General features: G+C 36.6%; 1 protein-coding gene across 7 annotated transcripts in view; it reads right to left on the reverse strand.

Moving 5' to 3' along the window:
- NUP153 (nucleoporin 153) overlaps window positions 1–20,765 on the reverse strand; it is a 62,666-nt gene that overhangs the window by 13,255 nt on the left and 28,646 nt on the right. For 3 of the 7 annotated variants that reach the window (XM_073331994.1, XM_073331993.1, XM_073331997.2), the window contains exons 6-16: window positions 18,706–18,822; window positions 18,532–18,576; window positions 18,388–18,441; window positions 15,729–15,875; window positions 11,433–11,485; window positions 8,256–8,388; window positions 6,108–6,245; window positions 5,178–5,270; window positions 4,834–4,921; window positions 2,143–2,283; window positions 1,131–1,751 (exon numbers count right to left, since the gene is read on the reverse strand). In XM_073331994.1, coding sequence (XP_073188095.1) covers window positions 1,131–1,751; window positions 2,143–2,283; window positions 4,834–4,921; window positions 5,178–5,270; window positions 6,108–6,245; window positions 8,256–8,388; window positions 11,433–11,485; window positions 15,729–15,875; window positions 18,388–18,441; window positions 18,532–18,576; window positions 18,706–18,822 — 1,630 coding nt within the window. The remainder of the gene's footprint in view (window positions 1–1,130; window positions 1,752–2,142; window positions 2,284–4,833; window positions 4,922–5,177; window positions 5,271–6,107; window positions 6,246–8,255; window positions 8,389–11,432; window positions 11,486–15,728; window positions 15,876–18,387; window positions 18,442–18,531; window positions 18,577–18,705; window positions 18,823–20,765) is intronic. The other 4 variants (XM_073331996.1, XM_073331995.1, XM_073331998.1 and 1 more) reach the window with 4 other exon arrangements.

Genomic DNA, 20,765 nt, shown 5'->3' on the forward strand with positions numbered 1-20,765 from the left:
TGGCCCTTAAATAACTCCTCCCCTTCCCTGGTGTTTTATCCCTTTGATATATTTATGGAGAACAATCACATCTCCCTTCAGGCTTCGTTCTGTTAGGCTAAACAAGCCACATCCTTTAAGTCTCCTCTTGTAAGTTAGGTTCTCCATTCCTCTATCATGTTTGTAGCCCTGCTCTGCTTTTGTTCCAGTCTGAATTCACCTTTTTTAAACATGAATTGCACACAATATTCCAGATGAGGTTTCACAAGTGCCTTGCACAATGGTAATAAACACTTCCCTGTCTCTACTGGAAATACCTTGCCTGATGCATCCTAGGATTGCATCAGCCTTTTTAACGGCCACATAGTCATCCAGTGATCGACCAATGTACCTAGGTCTTTTCCAACTGATATGTCCCCAGCTCATAGCACAAATTCTTGTTATTTCTCATTCATAACAAAATAGCTATGTGCTTATATTAATGAAGACTATATAGCTGAAGCTCTCCCCTGCCATCTAGAAATCAAGAGACATTCCACTAATGGACTGACAGTTACTTAAACATAAAAGGAATGTGGACACACTGCCAGGATATAAACTAGAAGTCCATTCCTACCTTCATTCTCTGATGAGTACACATTGGTACATCTGTAAATGTGTTTTTGAAGACTTTTTGGAACCACAGTTCAAGACAATGTGGTTTCCTTCTCCTCTCTATAATGCAGTACTACAAACGCCATAGGAGAATGAGTCATTTGTCTTGCAAAAGGAGTTTAACTAAGTTATCAACTTGTGCTGGAAGATGAGCTACAGCTTAGGGAAGCGTAACCTTTTGGGGCAGAACTACTTCATTCCAGGCAATGAGGAGAACCAGATGCTAGTTCCAAAGCAGTGGCCCACAAGCAGAAACTTGGAAGAAATGGTAACCAGAAAACAGAATCAAATATTTAGATACAAGTCATAAGAGACAGATGTGTTAAAGAGTTTATACATTAACCTTAATCCTCAATTTTAAAACCAGAATATTCAATGTTCTATACTTTAAGCTTCAAATACAACAGAATGTTTTTTTTAAAGACAAAGGCTTTTTAAAAAAATATTTAAGCAAGCATGGACAGTTAAAATACAAAAAAAAAAAAAAAAATTCGTACCTGGTCTCTCACATTGACAAGCTACACATTTACTGTCTTCTGCCTTATTTGACACAAGGCACACTGTACAGTCCCAAGAACCCTTCGGCTTTTTGAATTTGTCTCCAAACCCCAAAGTGACTGTAGTTTCAGTGCAGCTAGGAGAGGAAGCCACTGTTGTATTTTCTGTGACCACTGGCAATGTCAGAGCAGGCTTTACTCCTGTTCCAGGCTTTGGTGTCTCACAGGCCACGCATTTTGTAGCTTCAGGTTTATTCTGGACTAGACATGTATCACAATCCCATGTTCCTGCTGCTGTTTTAAATTTGTCTCCAAAGCCCAGTGTTCCTGTGGCAGGAGCAGTTGATTTAACAGTGCTGCTTAGAGTCAACATTCCACTCTGTTTAGCAGGGTCTGCTGTCGGCACTTTAGCAGCTTGACAGGTGACGCATTTGTTGTCTGTTGCCTTGTTTTGTAAGAGACACGTGTCACAGCGCCAATATGATGAAGCTTGTTTAGAGGTCTCTCTAAATCCCAATGAACCTGCAGAAAAATTACTTATTGCAGGCCGTGTATAAACTTCTGTGCTTGTTGAAACAGGCTGTGTGGCTGTAGGGGCGTGTGTCTTCAGAGAAGTAAAGTCTAGAAAAATATAAACACAAAATCAGGCACATTTACATTAGCTCCTTTGAGGAACTCTTTTTAGCCCTCATTCATCACACCACACAACAGGAGATCTACATGGGGGTCCTGAGGATAGGGGAGGACTCCAGTACCATAAAAACAGAAGTGGTAAAGCCACTGTAAAAAAGCTTTACACCATCCACCCTTGTGTTTTTTTCCATAGTTAATATTGGAGTCCTGGACCACAATGGACTTCCATTCAGTCTTTCAACACTGAGCTTGTTTTCAATTTGTCAGCAAAACTTCATCTTAGATGAATGATTTAATTAAAGTTTCGCTAGAACTGCAACGCTGCATACTAGTCCAGGTTTTACTGTAAATTCTTTTAAAATGGAATCCATTATCTCACCAGGGCTTTTTAGAATATCCAGTACACTCCCTTCTTTCAGGACTTCTGCAGGCTTGAAGGCGCCATCGTACTCTTCCTTTTCTTTCCTCTTATTGCTGGTGCTATTTACAGCAGTGCTACCTTTAAACAGAAAGTTTACTACTTTCATGGAGAAAGTGAATCAAAAGGTTATTTCCTTCTTCCATCCCTCCCAAAAATATAAAGTTTTCAAAAGTCTTCCTACTTTCCAAGATTTGATTTAATTTTGATTTAATTTGATTTAAAATTTTATGTTCACACAAGATAGAAACTTATGTATGCGTGTATTATTACAAGAACTATACAAGTCCAATCAACTTTTTATGTATAATTACAAAGTTACTTTCTACTTTCAAGAAACATTTACACAGCCTCTCACTTTCAACTTTGTTGACAAGCATAATAAAATTAATGCAGACTCCTGCAAAGAGAGGTTGGATGTAGAGCTTATTTTCCATTTGGAAATTTCCATTAAAAAAACCATTTTTTAAAAATAACCACAGAAAATGCAGTTTCTGTAAAACTGAAATTTTTCATAGAAAAAAACCTGATTTTGCTAGTTTTTTTTATTTATATTTTCCCCAACAGGAAAATATTTCACTCTGGGTCAGTTCATGCCAAATAAAAATATTTCAGTTTGTTGAAATGAACCAAAACATTTGGTTTATACAGTCAGTTCAAGATTAAACTGCATCCTCCTATCCTGCCACCTTGCCCCATGAGCGTTGTAGTTTGGATCTATCATGCCTCCATTCTTTCCTATGCGTTAGGCTCCCATGCCAGTCTCTCCTGTGACTGGGCCATATGATGCATCATGAGAGATATAGGATGGCTAGAGAGCCCAGTCTCTAAGAGAGAATGAAGGCAGGAGGCACCCAAACGACAAATCCAATGAGACAATGCAGCACCAGAAGGAGATGCAACTTAACATTGAACTGAACTGAAACAAAAGGTTTCAGTTTGGGAATATCAAAGCATTTTGTTCTGATCAAAAATGCAGAAATGTAAAAACGTTTTGCCGCTTCTGAATCAATTTTTCAGAACTTTTTGTTCCACAATTTTTTTTTGATATTTTAACATTTTGTTCCACTTGAGGCTGAAAAGAAATGTAGAAATAGCAGAATTTCTGATTTTCATTTTTACTGTAGTCATATGCAGTAGTATTAACATCCACTGTTGCAGTTTTCCCCAAGATTTTTTTCTTCCTTACTATCACTGAAAACAAACTATTAGGGCCTGCAATTAAGAGTGGGAATGGGAAAGAGGAAGACTCAAAAGGAGAGAAAAAGAGTTGCTTTCAAGCTACCAAAATTTTATACTTAGAGAAAGATCTGCCTGTCACACTGCTATTATTTTGCCTGTTTATGGACAGAAGACTTCAGTCTCTTGGACTATAAATATAGTATTTGTATGATTGATCTGACACAAAGTGCACCGTAAACTACTTTTTAATCCACTCACTTTTTTAAATGTCACATCAATTTTTATTACTTTTTGTTAGTTTTTGTACTGCTAGACTGGGGCCATATGTGCCAAAGTTCTGGTAAGACAATTTCTATAGCTAAATTATAAATACCACAAGATAGGATTTCATCATTAAAATGGTGAGACAACCTGAACTGTGGTGGCACAAATATGTAGTTTTAATAAATGACATTTAGAAAGAGTTCCTAAAAAATCTGGGAATTTACCCCAGTTTTGATGGAATAGAGCTATTAAGACAGAAGGGAAGGGAATAAGTTAATAACAGGACTTTCATGTGCAGTAACTACAGCACAGCAAATGTTCTGAAATTCCTTAGTGTGTAAGATGTGCATTTGACATCATTTTAAAACAAACAAACAATCTGAAATAGTCAATTTAAAAAAAAATTAGTCAAATATACTTTCAGGGCCCTGGAGTCTCCCTGCCAGTTTTTGTAGTTTAAAAATCTGGTTTTCCTATCTTAAAAAAAAAAGAAAAAAGAAAAAAAGTTCTAACATTTGCTGTGTGAAAGACACCCACTAACAGAGGAAACTGAATATTTAAAAAAAAAAAAATGCTATCAAATGCAAGAAGTTAAACTAAAAGAATTTTTTCTCTATAACCTTTCACAACAGTAATCTTAGTTGCTGCTTGTAACAATAGTATATAAAGTTTTCCAACAGTAGTGTGGTTTAAATTTACAGTGTCCCCATAACTTATGCACAGATTAAAGTATGCTTTACATGATAACATTTCAGTGGCATTTTCATATAACACACTATGCCAGAAGAAACCCTGGCTATGTAAATAAAAAAACATCCCTTGCAACAGAGAAGTATTTAAGGTTGTGGTTGGGAACTATTAATGCTTTCAGAAGGAACAAGTCAAAGAAATAAAATTTCAAGTCTCAAGATAAACCAAACACGTTAAAAATCATTACTTAGGCATTGTGATTGAAACACAAAAGGATAAAATAGCAGCCTATAGGAGGAAAAGTGGAAGATTGAGAGTGAGGGCTGGGAGTGGGATGATTGTTCTAGAAACTCCTCCTGGTGACACACTAGTTCCAATATCTGGTGGAAAATGATCCCCATCTGAGAGAATGCAGATGGTGGGGTAAGACAGTTCAGCTAGGATATGCCCACCAGCCAGATCTAGTGCTAGAAAAAATAAAACATTTCAGGTCTGAAATACTGGATTTTTAGTTACCTGGGCTAATCAGAAGTGGCACTGGAGTGTCACTGGATCCAGAAGCTTGTGTTGATTTCACAACAGGAACACTAAATGTAAACCCAATCTGAAGAAGGGGAAGGGGAAAAAAAAAAGATCTTTTCAATGCCAAAAGGAAGAAATCTTAATTCAGTCTAACACAGAAGTACAAATTCAGACTTCAATTCTCTAGCATACAATTTATTTGGCATCCAACTGAATATCGAAACATATGTTCCTTTTATCATTATTTGCCACGAATGCCACTTTACTGTTTTGAAATGTTTTGCTAAGCCCACAGCAAAAGCTTCAAGGACAGCAGAGTTTCTACATGCATTACTTACAGACAGTGGAGGTAGCACTTCTGCCTCAGTAGATTTTACAATTGGAGATGAAAATCTGAACACAGGACTGCTAGCATTACTTGCTGGTTGCACCTAAATTTTCAAAAATAAAAATATTAGGACTATCTAAAAAAAAAATATGTTGAAAGAAAAACCAGTAACTATTTAAGGCTATAAAAATATCAGGAGTTCTGCACTGAACTTCGGAAAGCTAGTTTTGACATTTATCATTCCCAGACAAGAACTATGATGAAATGCAATTAAGGTTCAGAGTACATATCAGCAGTTTATGGTAAAATATATCAGAGTCATGTTTTAATTATTCCAAAACCATATGGTATAAACTCAGAAAATTCAGAGTTGAGGTTACACTGAAAACATATTCAAATATGTTAAGGTACAAAAATGCAGCCAAGACACCTAAACAACCTTAAATTTAACTCAACATATACAAGGTCCTCCATAAATAAATGGGTCTCCAATTCTTTTTTAAAAACTGTACACAAATATTAAAATGTCTCTAGACATTTTTAATGTTTATTTTTATTGCAGTTATATACACTAATTATTGTGATGACATTTCTTTCCTACTGATGCTTCCAATGCCATTTATGGTACTTGTAAATTGTTGAATAAATCTTGGCATACTGTAACAATAACAGGCTTTCCAGAGCACTTCCAGATGCCATACGTCTGTATTATCCAATAATTAATCCATCAACTTTGTGAAACTACATCAAAATCTTTCAGCAATCTTATTACACATCAGAATATAATGGCCCTCATTTACTCAGCTGTACATAAACTAACACTACTTAGTCTACCCCTTAATACCACTAAGAACATATCTAATAGGCAACACGGTGAATGAACAAGACAAACCAATTCTAATCCTGTAAAGTTTTAAGTACATACAATGTAAAAAATTACCTTGTTAATCACTGGTTGTGTATTAGTGATTGGTGATGACGACACATTAGTACTGGCAAGGGCGCCAAAGCTGAAGTTAGGCAGTGATACAGTATTAATTGGTAAGGGTATTTTGGGTAGTACTGGTGCCTCCGCCTCCTAAAATTGTACATTTATTTAGTTATTTTTCTATTCTACATTAGAAACTACATTTCCCCCTCTAATATCTATACAAAATTAAAAGCAGCAAAGTCAAATTTAAAATAAAATGTATATCCAACCCCCCACCCTAGTCTACTAGAACATTTTTAACCTTTGGCAGGCACTTTCCATGGGTATGCCATGATCATCATGTGTACAGTAGGTAGAACAGGGAAGACTGTCTCAAAGTTGCTAATTCAACCATTGCCCATAGGATGTGCCATAAAAATAACATAGAATGAAAGAGAGTCTGAGTTGTTAACAACAAAAACAAGTTTTAAATGGAAAGGAACATCATTTAACTTTAATAACCAAAATTCTAGAGAAAGGATAGTTGTGCTAGTTGATCCTCCCTACTCTTTAATTAAGAGGTGGGATTTCAATACATGCTGAGATTTGCAAGAAATCCTCTAGCAAAGCTAAGGAAGACCAGTCTTGACGTTTCTGATATTTCTAAGGTAAAAAACACAGAAAGCAAGTTTTGTTCTTTTTTTAAAACACACACACACAAATCTTTCGGGCCTTCTTTATACATCACAGAGACACAAAAGGGCATAAGCCCTATTTTAGGAACACAAGAATTGTCACACTGGATCAGACCAGTGGTCAATCCGGTCTAGTATGCTGTCTGACTTCATGGTATGTCACATAGGTTAAGGTAAGGTGTAAGACAATTATGCAACAAACACAGAAGCCACTGAAGCATAAAGACATTTCTTTTAAGGTATTTAGCTGCTGAAATTAAACTGGGTATTATAAAGATTTAAATAGTTTAATGACAACTCATTAGTGGCACTTGTATCTATGCAGAAACAATTAAGTGTGGATAAATTAAGACCTAACTTTCTCCCTGTGTTTATACCCAAAGGAATTTGGGTTCCCAACTTCTATACTGGTTCATTTCAACATATTTAATGAAAAATTAGACCTATCAAATCTTTATACTAAGTTCTCTTATTGTGCTACAGAAATACCCTCCAAGATCTCCAATATCCAGCTGGATTTTCTCTCTACATCAGTTCAGTCAAAAGATTGGTCTAACGATTCATAACTTTATACTTAAGACAAAAGAGGCAGTGTATAGTTTACTGTATGCTTTGGACTATACATATTTGAGACACTAAACACAGAAATAATTCTGTGGACATGTACTACTATTTATGCATTTTATTAAATTGATTTTTTATTATAAAAAAAATAAAGAGGGAGTGGCTAATTTGTGCACCCGGGAAGCATTAGTCAATGTCACTCACAGATCTCTAACATATTTAATATTTTTGCATGCACATATAGTGTTGTCTTCAGCTTTATTCCATTTCAAAATTTTGATTTGTTCTATACTATTAAGTCATATAAGATAGAATTATGTAATAGTTTATTTGCTTACTGCCCCTTATTTAATATTTTAATCCTTTAAAATAAACTGTACATATTACCCTGACATATTTACTCAGTGTTTCTTGTATAGATTTATTCAGCTGATAGCAGGGAAACCCTACAATACAATTGGAAGAACTCCTAAAGTAATATGGCCAAAGTTTCCAAATGCAGCCTCTAATTTGGGGTGCCCAACTTCAGAAATCTAGGGCCTGATTTCCAGAAGTGATGAGTAGCTATTGACTTTCAACTGGAGATGGAAGTGGCTCAGCACTTCTGAAAAGTCAGGGACAGGTGTCTCAAGCTGAGTACCAAAACTGAGGCATTCAAAATCAGCAGCTCTTTGAAGACTTGGGCCTATATATCCAACAGAATTAACTATTATTATTTATTATTTGTATTATCACAGCACCCAGGAGCTTCAATCATAGTCCAGACCTCATTGTGTTAGGCAATGTACAAACATGACTGGCTTGTAACTATTAATTTTTTGTGTAGTCTCTTAGGAGCCAAATATTTCAGTTTCATTGCATCCATGCTTTGAAAAATTCCACTGTAATAAAGCAATTTAACTGAAGTATTTTCTCTTACCTGTTTTTCTTGTCCTGGTTGAGATACATAATGTACTCCTCTTTCCCTTCTCATCTTGCCACCTCCACCACCTCCCACTCCAGAATATAATCCATTGGATGCAGGTGTACTGAATTTGGGGTATGTGAAATTGCTAGCACAGAAATAAACAGTTTATGATTAGAGCGCACTCTTATTACTTAATTGTTTTAAGCTCTTATACCCTCAGTCTGGGCTGGAACAGAAACCTTCCTACCAACAGTCCGGAAAAAGCAAAGTTCTTGTCCAAGTTGTCTTGTGTTGGTCAAATAGACATCCCAAGCAATAAGAATATTGCTAAATAGAAAAAGCTATAACCATAAAAGAGAGTCAATCAATCAAAAAAATCAATCAATCAGAAACAGTCCCAACTCCACAAGGTGTGATGTCTGAGCCAGCAGAGAGGAAGATGGAAAAATTAAGTTAGCTAGTAAAATATGTTATTCTCCCACATCCCTTATTGTTAGCCTGGACAGTGGACATTTCAAATGAAATATTCAGCACCAAATGAGACACCAGATAGAATGGGTGTATCGTGGGAGGGAGAACAGATCAGATTACATGCAAACACTGACACATCAAGATTTCAGCATAGAGAAGATATAAAAGGATGTCAAGGTACCTGTCTGCCACTGTTATGGAATGAACCTTGACAGAAGGCAGAGACTCCAGTTTCTGCAGCATGACAGTGAGAAACAGAAGCCTTAGAAGCTATTGCATCTTTTATATGGCCCTCAACAGAACAAAGAGGAGTTCTGATTGTGTTAACATCCCAGAATTCTTTTCAGATACACATACATCAAAGAGCTTTATAAAGTGTAATGGACTTTTCTCTTTTTCATTCCAAAAGCCTGGACAGAACAAAGGGGAAAGATATTCTAACCCAAGTGGAAAGGGGAAAAACTACCCGAGGAAAGTAAGGAAAAAGGAACAAGATTAAGCATTATACCTTGCCCAGATGAAGAGAGAGATAAAAGTGCCCAACGGAAAGAAATCCTATATTGAAGCTCTTCTTCTGGCCAAGCAGATGACTACTAAAAAGGCAGGTTTAAGCACACATGAAGGCTTTTAAGCCCCAGGTCAAGTCCCCATGAGGATGAGGGCAGAGCCTTGGTTTAACCTTGTTAGATGCTCCAGAATAATCTCTTCAGCTCTGGATGGGAACCTATGGAAGAGCACTCTGTTGCCTCTTAAAGCCTAACTAGCACTTGGATGCTCAACCTTTAACTATCCAAACTTAAAAGAGCAGCAAGAATTTTAGAAATGTCATATTTTACTCAATTTAACTACTCCTGCACCAGAGCCTGACTCAGACTCTTATGCAAAATATGTAACCTTTTCTGCATACACCTGTTTGTCACTTACGGAGGAAGTCATTCCTCTGTCCCGAAAGGAAAGACTCTGACTTACAAGTCCTTACCCAGATTTCAAAAATGGAAAACTTCTGCACAAATCCTAAGGGACTTCCCTTGTTTCTTATCAAGAGCCACCCAAGAACTAAACAGACCCATGGATTAGAGTGCAGACTCTCTTGATCAATTAATACAATTGGATTGACTCTCCTGCAAAAAAAACAATATCAAAAAAGGTGTAATTATCCCTTCTGCAGAAGAGTAGAAATCCACAGAAGCCAGGCTTTGTACAAGTTCATTATCTTCATGCAGAGGATATCTTGTGAGAAAAATCCTATGTCCGCTATAGAATAATCCGTTTTGAGGGGGAAATGCTAAACTGAAACTGATACTGAGGCTATGAAAGTTCAGAGACTTATAAAAATCATAGAGGAAAACTCAGGTAATCATTTCCAAGGCCCACAGAACTGCTTGAAGAGGGTGAGGGCTAGCTTCTGAAGGCTAACAGAGCCTTGTGACTCATCTAGGGATGAATCAGCAATTTGTCCTGTATGTTACACACAGCAAAGCATCTGATAAGGCCATGCTGCCTTCCACAAAGAGCATGAGATACAACTAAGAAAACCCCCTCACTGTTCCTCAGACGTTCTTGTCAGCTGCTGGAGATGGCCCACCTTGATTATCACTACAAAAGGTTCCCCTCCTCCCCCCACTCTCCTGCTGGTAATAGCTCACCGTAAGTGATCACTCTGGTTACAGTGTGTATGGTAACACCCATTGTTTCATGTTCTCCGTGTATATAAATCTCCCCGCTGTATTTTCCACTGAATGCATCCGATGACGTGAGCTGTAGCTCACGAAAGCTTATGCTCCAATAAATTGGTTAGTCTCTAAGGTGCCACAAGTCCTCCTTTTCTTTAACTAAGAAAATGGTACTGGTTCACACGCAAAAGAACTTCCCTCAGAGAGAACCCTACCTCACTGTAGTAACCATACGTGTACAACAGGACTGATACATCAATTGGTTGCTAGGTTAATATACTCTTCAATATCATGAGCCAAAACTGAAGGTGCGAGTGTAGGACAGGTGGAACCACATAGGCTAGTCCACTAAGCGGGTTACTTCTGTCATGTCACGGGAAGTGGTAGGTCAGCTCAGAGCACCTTAAACCAAGGCTTCACATTCCAAACTATTAGAAAAACGTGAGGCTGCTACCATACAGAGTACCCAGATGAACTAAGAGAAACATCTTCACTGCAAAATGCCTTACTTCTACAACATCTAATCCTGATAGAATTGCCAAAGGAGCGAAGGTAATATTAGAAATCTAGTTCAGCTAGCTGAAAAACTGTCCACACTTCCTGGAGAAGGGAAATTACAATGCCTCACCAGCCAAACAGCCCCCTCTACAAGAGTGACATTGCAAGAACTTTGTTTATTTCCCGTCTTCATTTGCTGGTAGGAAGACATGTACTGGCTAATAAGTGGTTGTCTGTAAATCATGTTATTCTCATGTATCCTTTTTTCATTTAGTATAACTACTGCTATCGTTATTAATTTATCTATCATCATTCCCTTCTTTTCCACTAAGTGTATATTAACAGACTTCAGACATTTCATATGCCATTTCTGAGAAACAATTCTTAACTAAAGAGTCCCAATTTCACATTCTGTTGTGTGATCAAGAAATATTTCTTATTTCCTTTACAAAAAGGGTAAGCACGGAGATTCCAGCAGAGGATGCACAAAGCCACCACCCTTCTCCCATGTAAGTAATTTAGATTAAATCTAGGAGGTGAGACATACCTTTCAGGTGGCTCTACTTGCTGTTCTGCAGTCAAATTCTTCTCCCTCACTCCCTGCAAATAAAGGAAAATAACTTCGGTTTCTCTGAATTTGCTATTATTTGAAGCACAAAACAAGACTATAGTTATGGTAATTCTTACAACATTTCTTCTGCTTCTTTTATTAGTTAAACTAACTAGAAAAATCTAACCGCATCTACTTAGACGTTGGAGTTAAGTCAATATTACAGACACACTCAAATTAAGCTTTGCAGCTCCAATGGGTGTCATCAGTTTATCACTATTACTGATTAAAATAATGGGAGATTAAATTCGTTTTGTATTAACCAAATTTCACTAGCATAGCCTGCATACAAGACACATTAAGTACCAATTTTAACAAACACTGGATTCCAAATAATATATTATAAACTTTTTGGACCAAAATCTGGGCTGATTTTACAGTCCATGCAATCCCACTGAGGTAATATTTACTGAAATTAAGTAGTATATCAAATAATACTAGCAAGGTATTTACATTAGAAAGAGCATGCCATTTTAACAATCCCATTAACCATAGAAACAAACATCTATTGACATCTGACTCATATCAATCTTCTATCAGGACAAAACACAAACTCTGCAATCTAAACAATTTATGAATTCATAGATATTAAGACCATAAATTACCATTATGATTATCCATTCTGACACTGTATAACACAAGTCCTATAATTTTACTCAGTAATTCCTACATCAAGCCCATAACTTCAATCTGAGGTAAAGCATATCTTCAGAAAGACATTCAATCTTGATTTTAAGACTTAAAGTGATGGAAAATCCACCACATACCTTGGTAATTTGTTCCAACAGTTAGTTACCCTATTTAAAATGTATACCTTATTTCTAGTTTAGTTTCTTTTTCCAGACATTGGCCTTGGTCATGCTTTTGTATACTAGACTAAAGACCCTTTAATCAGAAATTTTCTCCCTGTGTAGGTACTCAGACCGTGATTTTAATCTTCTCTTGGATAAACTATACAGATTGAGCTTCTTAAATCGTCCTTTGCAAGACAGTTTTCTACACCTCTGATCATTCGTCTGAACCTTCTTTTCTGAACCCCAATTTTTCAACGTCCTTTTTGAAGCACTGAGACCAGAACTGGATGCTGGGCTCCATTAATGGTCTCCTTAACACTATACGTAGACATACTGCCACCTCTCTATCCTACTCAATACTCCTCTGCTTATACATCCAAGGATTATGTTAGCCTTCTTAGCATGGCATCTTATCATGACCCTCTAAGTTGTTTTCAGAGTCACTGTTTTCTAAGATGTAGCCCCTCACTGTGAGACGCACACTTTTTGTTTCTAAATGTATCTTACATTTGGCAATATTAAAATACATGTTGTTCAAATGAGCCCAGCTTACTAAGCAATCCAGAAGGCTCTGCAGAATTGACCTGTCTTTTTTTTTTTTTTTAATTACTCCACCAATTTTTGCGTCATCTGCAAAAGTAGCCAGCAATGATCATATATTTTCCTCCAGATCGCTGAAGATAATGAATAGCACTGGGCCAAGAACAGATTCCTGAGGTACCCCACTGGAAACATGCCCCACTTGATAACAGTTCCTCAGTTACAATTACTTTGTGAGATCTATTAGCCAGTTCTTAATGCAATTACTATGTGCCACACTGATTATGCCATTTGCATAGAACTTTGTATTCATTTGCATAGAACTTTGTATTTGTATTTGTGTGGGGGAAAATCCCATTAGAACAGATACACAGATGACTGTGAAATACAGCTCATCTCTCTCCCCTGTAATATAACAGAAAGCCTCAGCTAGTCACTAAAATACACATAACGTGGAGTTTTGTATGGAATATTCAGATAACATTAAGGTTAGAGAGGTAGACCCTCAAAAAATTAGAAAATCCAAAATTAAGCCTGCACACATAATCTTAGCTCTACCTCTTGCAGGTATGCATTTTTTCTGAGAGTTGCTATTGGAATAAAACATCTTTAGTCTCTTGCTGACTAAGCAGGCAGCCCTAACAGATAGAAACCTAGTGGTTGTGTTCTCTAGTTCCCTTTTACAACTACTTATTTTTCTTCTATTAAACACTTTTACTCCCCCCTCTAAACTGCAATGAGTTTCTTCTCTAGGTTCTCACTTGCATCAACATGTAATCATTATGAGTTACAAGGGGCAGTTAAGGTCAACAACATAAAACAGGTCCTCCTGCTCCCTGGGCCCTTCCAGACATGAGACTTAAATCCAAACTGAAACGTTAAACACAAAAATGCTGAACTGAGGCACCCCCACATATGGTAGCTGTGCTGAGTTATTTACTAGCAGACAGTTCCCATTTAGAGTTCAAAATTCACTGAATATTTATTTGATTCTGACAACTTTTGAGTCTAATGAAAATCATGATAAAATATTTATGCTATCTACATAACAGCTCAAAATTTCAATTTAAGTTCAATATTGTAAAACTGAAAACCCTCCAGCCTGAGCCTGAACATCTACACTTCTAGTTTTAGCCCCACAAACCCGAGTTAGCTGACCTTGGCTCTGCGACGCAGTGCCATGGGTTTTTTATTGCAATGTAGACATACCCCCAATATCTCTGCACTTTAACAGCTCACCGTATGTTCCTGTCTCAACTCCCCCGTAGCAGTGCTGCCTTGGTTCACAATGGGGAGTTCAAGGAGCAGTGCCATGGACAGCCTTTCAGGCCTTAACGCCCAAGTTACGGCCACGGAACCTCTAAAAGTAGTGACAGTTAAGTGCCAAGTCATCTACCAATGAGAACTCTTGACACACAAGTCCAGTCTTCTCATGCCACTGACTCATTACAACCAACAGAACGGCTTCAAGCAAACAAACTGTAGAGAAGAGGCAGTGACCAAGTTATCACTCTCACAAACTTGAGCAGTGACATAACTCTGTAGCCTCTATATTCATAACCATTAAATGTAATCATTAATTTAGCTTCATTACAACCTAATTTCTTCAAATATAGCCTATGCACAAAAGATTTCAATTGATTTTAAGTATAAGTTTGAAGTGTCTGTCTTTCTTTTATTAAGATCACTCAGGAAAACAAAAAAACTTGACAGATAGACAATCAATCATTTAAGAAAGTTAACTCAAAACTTATTAACAGATTTACTTGTAAATTCTCAGAAAATTCATTCTGTAAAAAGAGCAAGTCCTGTAAGTTTGGGGAGGGTAAGCCGTTTTGTTTTTTTTTAAACAACAAAAAGGTTAAATCCCTGCTTTTAAGGACAAAAGGGAACTCAGACTTAACTACTGAGCTATAACCAACTCCACCATAATAGACTGTATTACAAATGTCTGTGGCTGGGAAATAATATGTTGGTGTGCTGCCTAAAATCCATTCAAGCTTTACTCAGAAGAGCCCAAGGGAGAACACTTAGTGAAAATATCAATACTTGTTCCGAATTTTAACTATGCTTTCTATAGAAACATAAATGGCACCCTCTTTCCTCCAAGCCTATGCCACTTGGTTGTTCAACAATTTAACAACCCATACACTTCACTTTCAAAAATATCCATAGGTTGGTTTCTCCCACTCACGTCAGTGCTACTTCATCTTCCTCCAAAGACGATCTCTGGCAAAACAGGTAACTGCACAGGCAGGGGGGTTCCCTCACTCTTCTGGTTCAACCATCTCAAAAGAGACCCTCCCGACTTTCCAGTCCCCAGTATTTGCATAATAGGAAAGGACAAGGTACAATTTTTGTCTGGGAACTATGGTATATTAGAACAAGCTGCAAAAGTTTATATATTTTATAAGTTACCTATAAAATTTTAGAGTAACACAAACTGAAATGCCCTACAGGATCTCACAAATTAGATCACTGGGAGACCATAGCTTAACTGAAGGGTAGTTTATACATAGCTCAAGTATGTTTATTTAGCATGAAAGTAATCCAAGTTTTGCTAAATAATTATTTCAGCAGAAGTTTCTTGTAAGACTATCAGAGATTTGATCAAAACTAGGTCTCAAAATTTACTGCGCTTCTGCGTTATCCTTTCAGTCCAAATATAGTCCAAGCCAGCAGCACATCGTTACACTGAGGATGACCAACCAATCACATAATGGTCCATGAATACAATAAAAGTCGACATGAATTCAAATATTCCTTCTACAAAGATTCCTACTGTCTTAAGCATTACCCTACCCTGAATGTTATAAATTGTCTTGACAGGTAAGAACATCTCAATAGGAGAACTATTTATATTTATAGCTCTTCCAAAGTTAAGAGAAAGCATACTTACTTTGTGCTTTACGTCTACTCCCTGTGTAATCTTGCCTGACTCAGCAGCTGGAGTCAGAGATGGTTTAAAATACTGTAACCGGCTCACTGACTGAGAAATTGTCTTCGGTGCCACTAGTTTCTGGACTGGAGGGTGCTGGGATTCCACCTTTAAAAGAAGCAGCAATCAATATAGTTAGTTTGGAGACTTTGAGATCATTTATATTTACTTAAAAACCTGAATTAAACTAGCTAACTACCTCTACGCAATCACTGCACTCAGTGAGGTGCTCTCATGTGCTATACAGGTATTCAATGCGCATGGAGAAATTAGGAAGAAAGTCAAGCAAGGTATTCAACTGTGTCTTGAATCTAAAACCAGGATTCCTCAGCTAATTTTAGTAACATTTAGGAACATTGATGATTTCAGTGAATTAGAGTATTATTCTGTTTTACACACACAATGAAATTTGTGGTCATAGCTGAAGCCAGGAAATAGACTTCTATGTCAAAATGCTAATGGCTAATCAATCAACCCTCTGGATTTGATTACTCTAACAAATCTCATCCTAAAAAAAATACAACAGCATTAGTCAACTAAGCCCTCAAACCATGCAGGCACTTTGAAAATTTTACCCCACATTTTATTTTACTGACTCATTTTAAAAAGACAATGTCAATTCAAATTTTATCCAAAATTTTGGATTTTGCGTAAAGCAAGCTTCTACAGAAGAACCAAAAAGATGAACACAAAAAGAATCTTTAAATTATTTTCTTTTTAACAAACATTCCAACGTTAAGAGTTATTTTAAACAAATACCACATGCACTATATTTGCAACTTATACATTGCTACACTACATACATATCTAAAAATTAAACTGACTTCATTGATTTTCATTGTCCTAACAAAGAAATGTTTGAATATGTAAATAGTGAAAATTAATCTGAATTTTATAATCTGCTTCACTTGCAGTAATCTAGTTTTGTCAAACACCAGTAGAGAAAATAATTTACAATATTATTTTTAAACTAACAATATCCCTATAACTCAGGAAGGAGCCAAATTTTATTTCCCCTAATGTAATTTCAAGGATTATTTCATGAAAAGGATCTTTTTAGAAGCTCATTACAATACTTCTTGTCTGCTTCGGATACCTTCCATAAAGTATGTGTTAAACTAAGTTTGTTCGTCAATCTAGTCCACTCTAAATGGAAGAATTTTGCAGTGTGAATTTTAATGTGCATTATCAAAACATTATAAAGAAAGGTAGGCGGACATTTTTCTGACAAGGGATTACAGATAAAAAGCACTAATGTGAGTGCTATTCTGGCCTACATGGGTTTTTAAAGTAAGAAATGTACTGCACCACTGGTATCAATTGAAACAGTTTTTACTAAGTACACAAGTGTTCTGTCAACAGTCCAGTTACTCTGGCAGCTAAGCACAAACAAAAAAAACACCCAACAATCCTTGTCTCGACCAGCAATTACTACCATCAAGGGCTTCCCTTTTCTTGCCAAATATTGCAGTATGAATAGACAATTCCTTTCCTTTCAGCCAGAGACAGCTGTGTGCAACATTCGTTTAGCCTGACGTCGCCAGGTTCTCTGTTGCATAACCGCTACATCTTTTTTAATGCCTCAACACAGGTGTGGCTCTATAATTTAACTGAAAATGCTATACTGCAGTTTTCTTTGCAGTTTATTTACATGACACTTATGCTGAAGAAATTACACACTATACTTTGTGTTCGAGTGTCATCTTTTCAACAAATGCTCAACTACAAAAGATGTGGATTCTAATATGTTCTGGTAAACTGTCAAGTGTAATACTATTTCTAGTCAAAAGGTCAGTACAAAAATTTAAGAGACATTCTCTCCATTTTCTGTGTAAAACTTCATGTGGTGGATGCTATGGAAGGAAAACAATATTTTTATTTCTATAGTGGTCTCAGATCCCAAATTTATGCAATATTAGAAGTATCTGAAAAACCTGAAAAATCCATTAGCATTTTTCACTTGTTAACACCATGACAGGAATCATGATTTACCATACCATTATGACTAATTAGGGCTTCTTTAACAACAGTTTAAACTTATTCTTATGTGTAAGAACATTGGTTAAAATTATAGAGGTGACCAGAAATTACAAAATTCCATCCCTCCTCAGCAAGCCACCATTTTTCAAGACAGAAGCACTAAGAAGCACAGGTAACAAGTTTAAATCATTGGTTTAAATACAAGTCTGGCAAAGTCATTTAGCACCATTTATAAATATTTATTATTTGTTCCATTTCTGGTCACTCTTCCGGCACAAGAGCTTCCTCAAACTATTGTCTAACACACACCTTGCTTGCCAACTAGTAGCGGGAAGAAGCAAAGCTCCCTTTAGAGTTCCAGCCATGTTCCTCTTAGTAACAGATCTCAGGAAAGAGCAACACGAAACTAGCCTGCCCCAGAAGTGGAGTGGATAACCGTCCCAGCCCTCCCAGATATAGTGTGTACAAGAGAACATTTTTTGTCATTAATAATCCAAACAAAATATAATTTTAATGTTATGTGAGTTAATATCCTATTCCTTGTATACACTATAGGTTTGCAGAAACTTCACAGTACTTAAAAACTAATGAATATTTTAATTAAATTGATAAAACTACCTGGGTATCAGTGAATCCTTACCTGTTTTCTCTTTGAATGGAAGCGAGTAATATCCAGCATGCTCCTGTCCACAGGCTGTAAGGAAAAAGCCACACGTTAGAGGAAAATTCTTTACAATGACATTGGCATGAAACAAAAGAGAAGACAGTTTAGAGACAAACTTACAGAAGACAATGGAGAAGCAACAGAAGATGGAATCCTTTTAGCATCCTGTCAAATAAATATTACAGTAAGTTAAACTATATTAAGAAAGTTTTCACCAATATGGTGCAGGTAAGTTTAGAATGTGTTACATGCTCTTGCACTGAAACACAATAGAGTAAAATGAGAGCCATTTACTGCTAAAGGACTTGACATCTTCTCCAGAGACTGCAAGATGCGCCGCGCTGTGGAACTTGTCACTCCATAGGATTGCACATTTGCTTGCTTAGCTTTCATTTGTCTTCTGACTGGTGTCTGAAAAGTTAGCATGATAAATGTTAAAATGTTGGACTTCAACATTCATATATTTATTTGTTTTGGGACAACAATGGGTTGGATCCCAATATTTTAGAAGAGATGTGGGGAATGAGCTCAATGAGGACCTACTGAAGAAAATGGGAGTCTACTGGCTTCATAGCAAGAGTTGGATTGTGCCTGAAAGATGGGTGTGGGACAAAGTGACATCTTAAATCACTTCAATTCATATTCTTTTAATCAAAATGTAAAAGGCTGAAAAAGAAAAAAAATAATGGGCCTGCTATCTTTTTTGAAAAAGGGCAGGGAAGAAAATGTAAATAAAGGCTCATTGCAAGTCACATCTGAAGAATGTACTTTGAGTAAGCAAGAGAAGTCAGATTTACATGACAGTATAATGAATCATCTTAATCAGTGTACATCATGATTAGGAATTCCAATTTGTAGTTTCTCTTTAATTATTTTCAGAGTTTATATTTTGCTACTACAGTGCCTTGTAACTTCTTTGTAAAGAAGAGAAACCTTTATATTTACAACAATACATATCAAATATAACTATAAAAGAGAAGCAACAAAGGTCAAAAGGAAGAATACTCGGAAAGCTTCCTTGAATACTAATTTATTGTTGGGATCCTATGTTGCCCCTGTGTAATCACAGACACATGCTGTGCATCACACTGCTGCTATGTGCAGGAAGGAAGCAAAGCATAGAGGGTACAAGCAGCTAGTAACACTGGCTGTAATCCTCAGCAAATAGCATGGGCAGGATGTGAGCTTATTCCCTCCTTCAAAGGAAGCTTGCCATTTTAGTTCCCCTTCCCCAGGCCCAATTATGTTTATTTTTTAAAACTGATTTTTGAAAAATTGCAATCAATTTTTTTTGGCTGTGTATAGCATTTATGATATTAGACCTGGTCTTTAGTCTATAAGACATTATCTGTCTTTAAGAGTTGTATCTTTGTAAAGTGGCATGTACGTCCATTCGGATTATGTAAATGTTTAAATGGATTCTGTTACAGTGTCTATCTTGACATTGCACTTAGGATTGTACCCTAATCTCTGCTGGGTAGAAGAATAAAGGTCAGCAAAACTACGTTGTTTGTTAAGTAGTATGTCACTTTAAATATGAAAACTTTCAAAAAGGCACGAACATCTGTTCCTGCTGTAGTTAAGGTTACATGATGTTTTACACACACATTATATACACATACATACTGTGTGTATAGTGAAGCATGCGTAAATTATATATAAATTGTTATGCAACTTTAAAGCAATCACTACTGTTTCTGCTATAATACAAGTTTTCCAATTTAAAGATACATGATAAAGTATATCTGTGTTATAATACAGCTTGTCCCTGTCTCTCAGACAACAAACAGCATTGTACTATTTGTAATTTTCACTGATCACTTCTACAACATTCCTAAGGCCAGACTGCTATTACACAAACAAGGCACTGACCCTTTACTATTCTACTCAGCAGAGATTAGGACGCATGGAATTCATCATGGAAACCTATATTCAGTGTTTCACTTACTCTGGTTTACATCCGGAAGAACAAGAGAAGCACAAGTCTCCATGAGAGCCAAGGATTGAGTACCACTGCTCCAAGTGAGACAAGGTGGGTGAATTTCTTATTGGACCAACTTTTGTTGGTGAAAGACAATTTTCAAGCTACAGAGTTTGAGTTTTCACCAACAGAATTTGCTCCGCTAAGAGCTATTACCTCACCCACCTTGTGACTCTCCTGGAATCAACATGGTTACAACACTCCTTTTAGTGGCTGGCTGCTGAAACAAAAACTGCACAAGAGTGTGTATGCACACTGGAGAAGCAATGGTTGCTCTACAACAGTTTTTAAATTAAAAATCAGTTTAATAAGCAACTATTCATCACCAGTAATCCCACTGGTTAATATGCTCATGAAATTTACCTTTAAGATT

This window comes from Lepidochelys kempii, chromosome 2, assembly GCF_965140285.1.
Source record: "Lepidochelys kempii isolate rLepKem1 chromosome 2, rLepKem1.hap1, whole genome shotgun sequence".
NCBI lineage: Eukaryota > Metazoa > Chordata > Testudines > Cheloniidae > Lepidochelys > Lepidochelys kempii.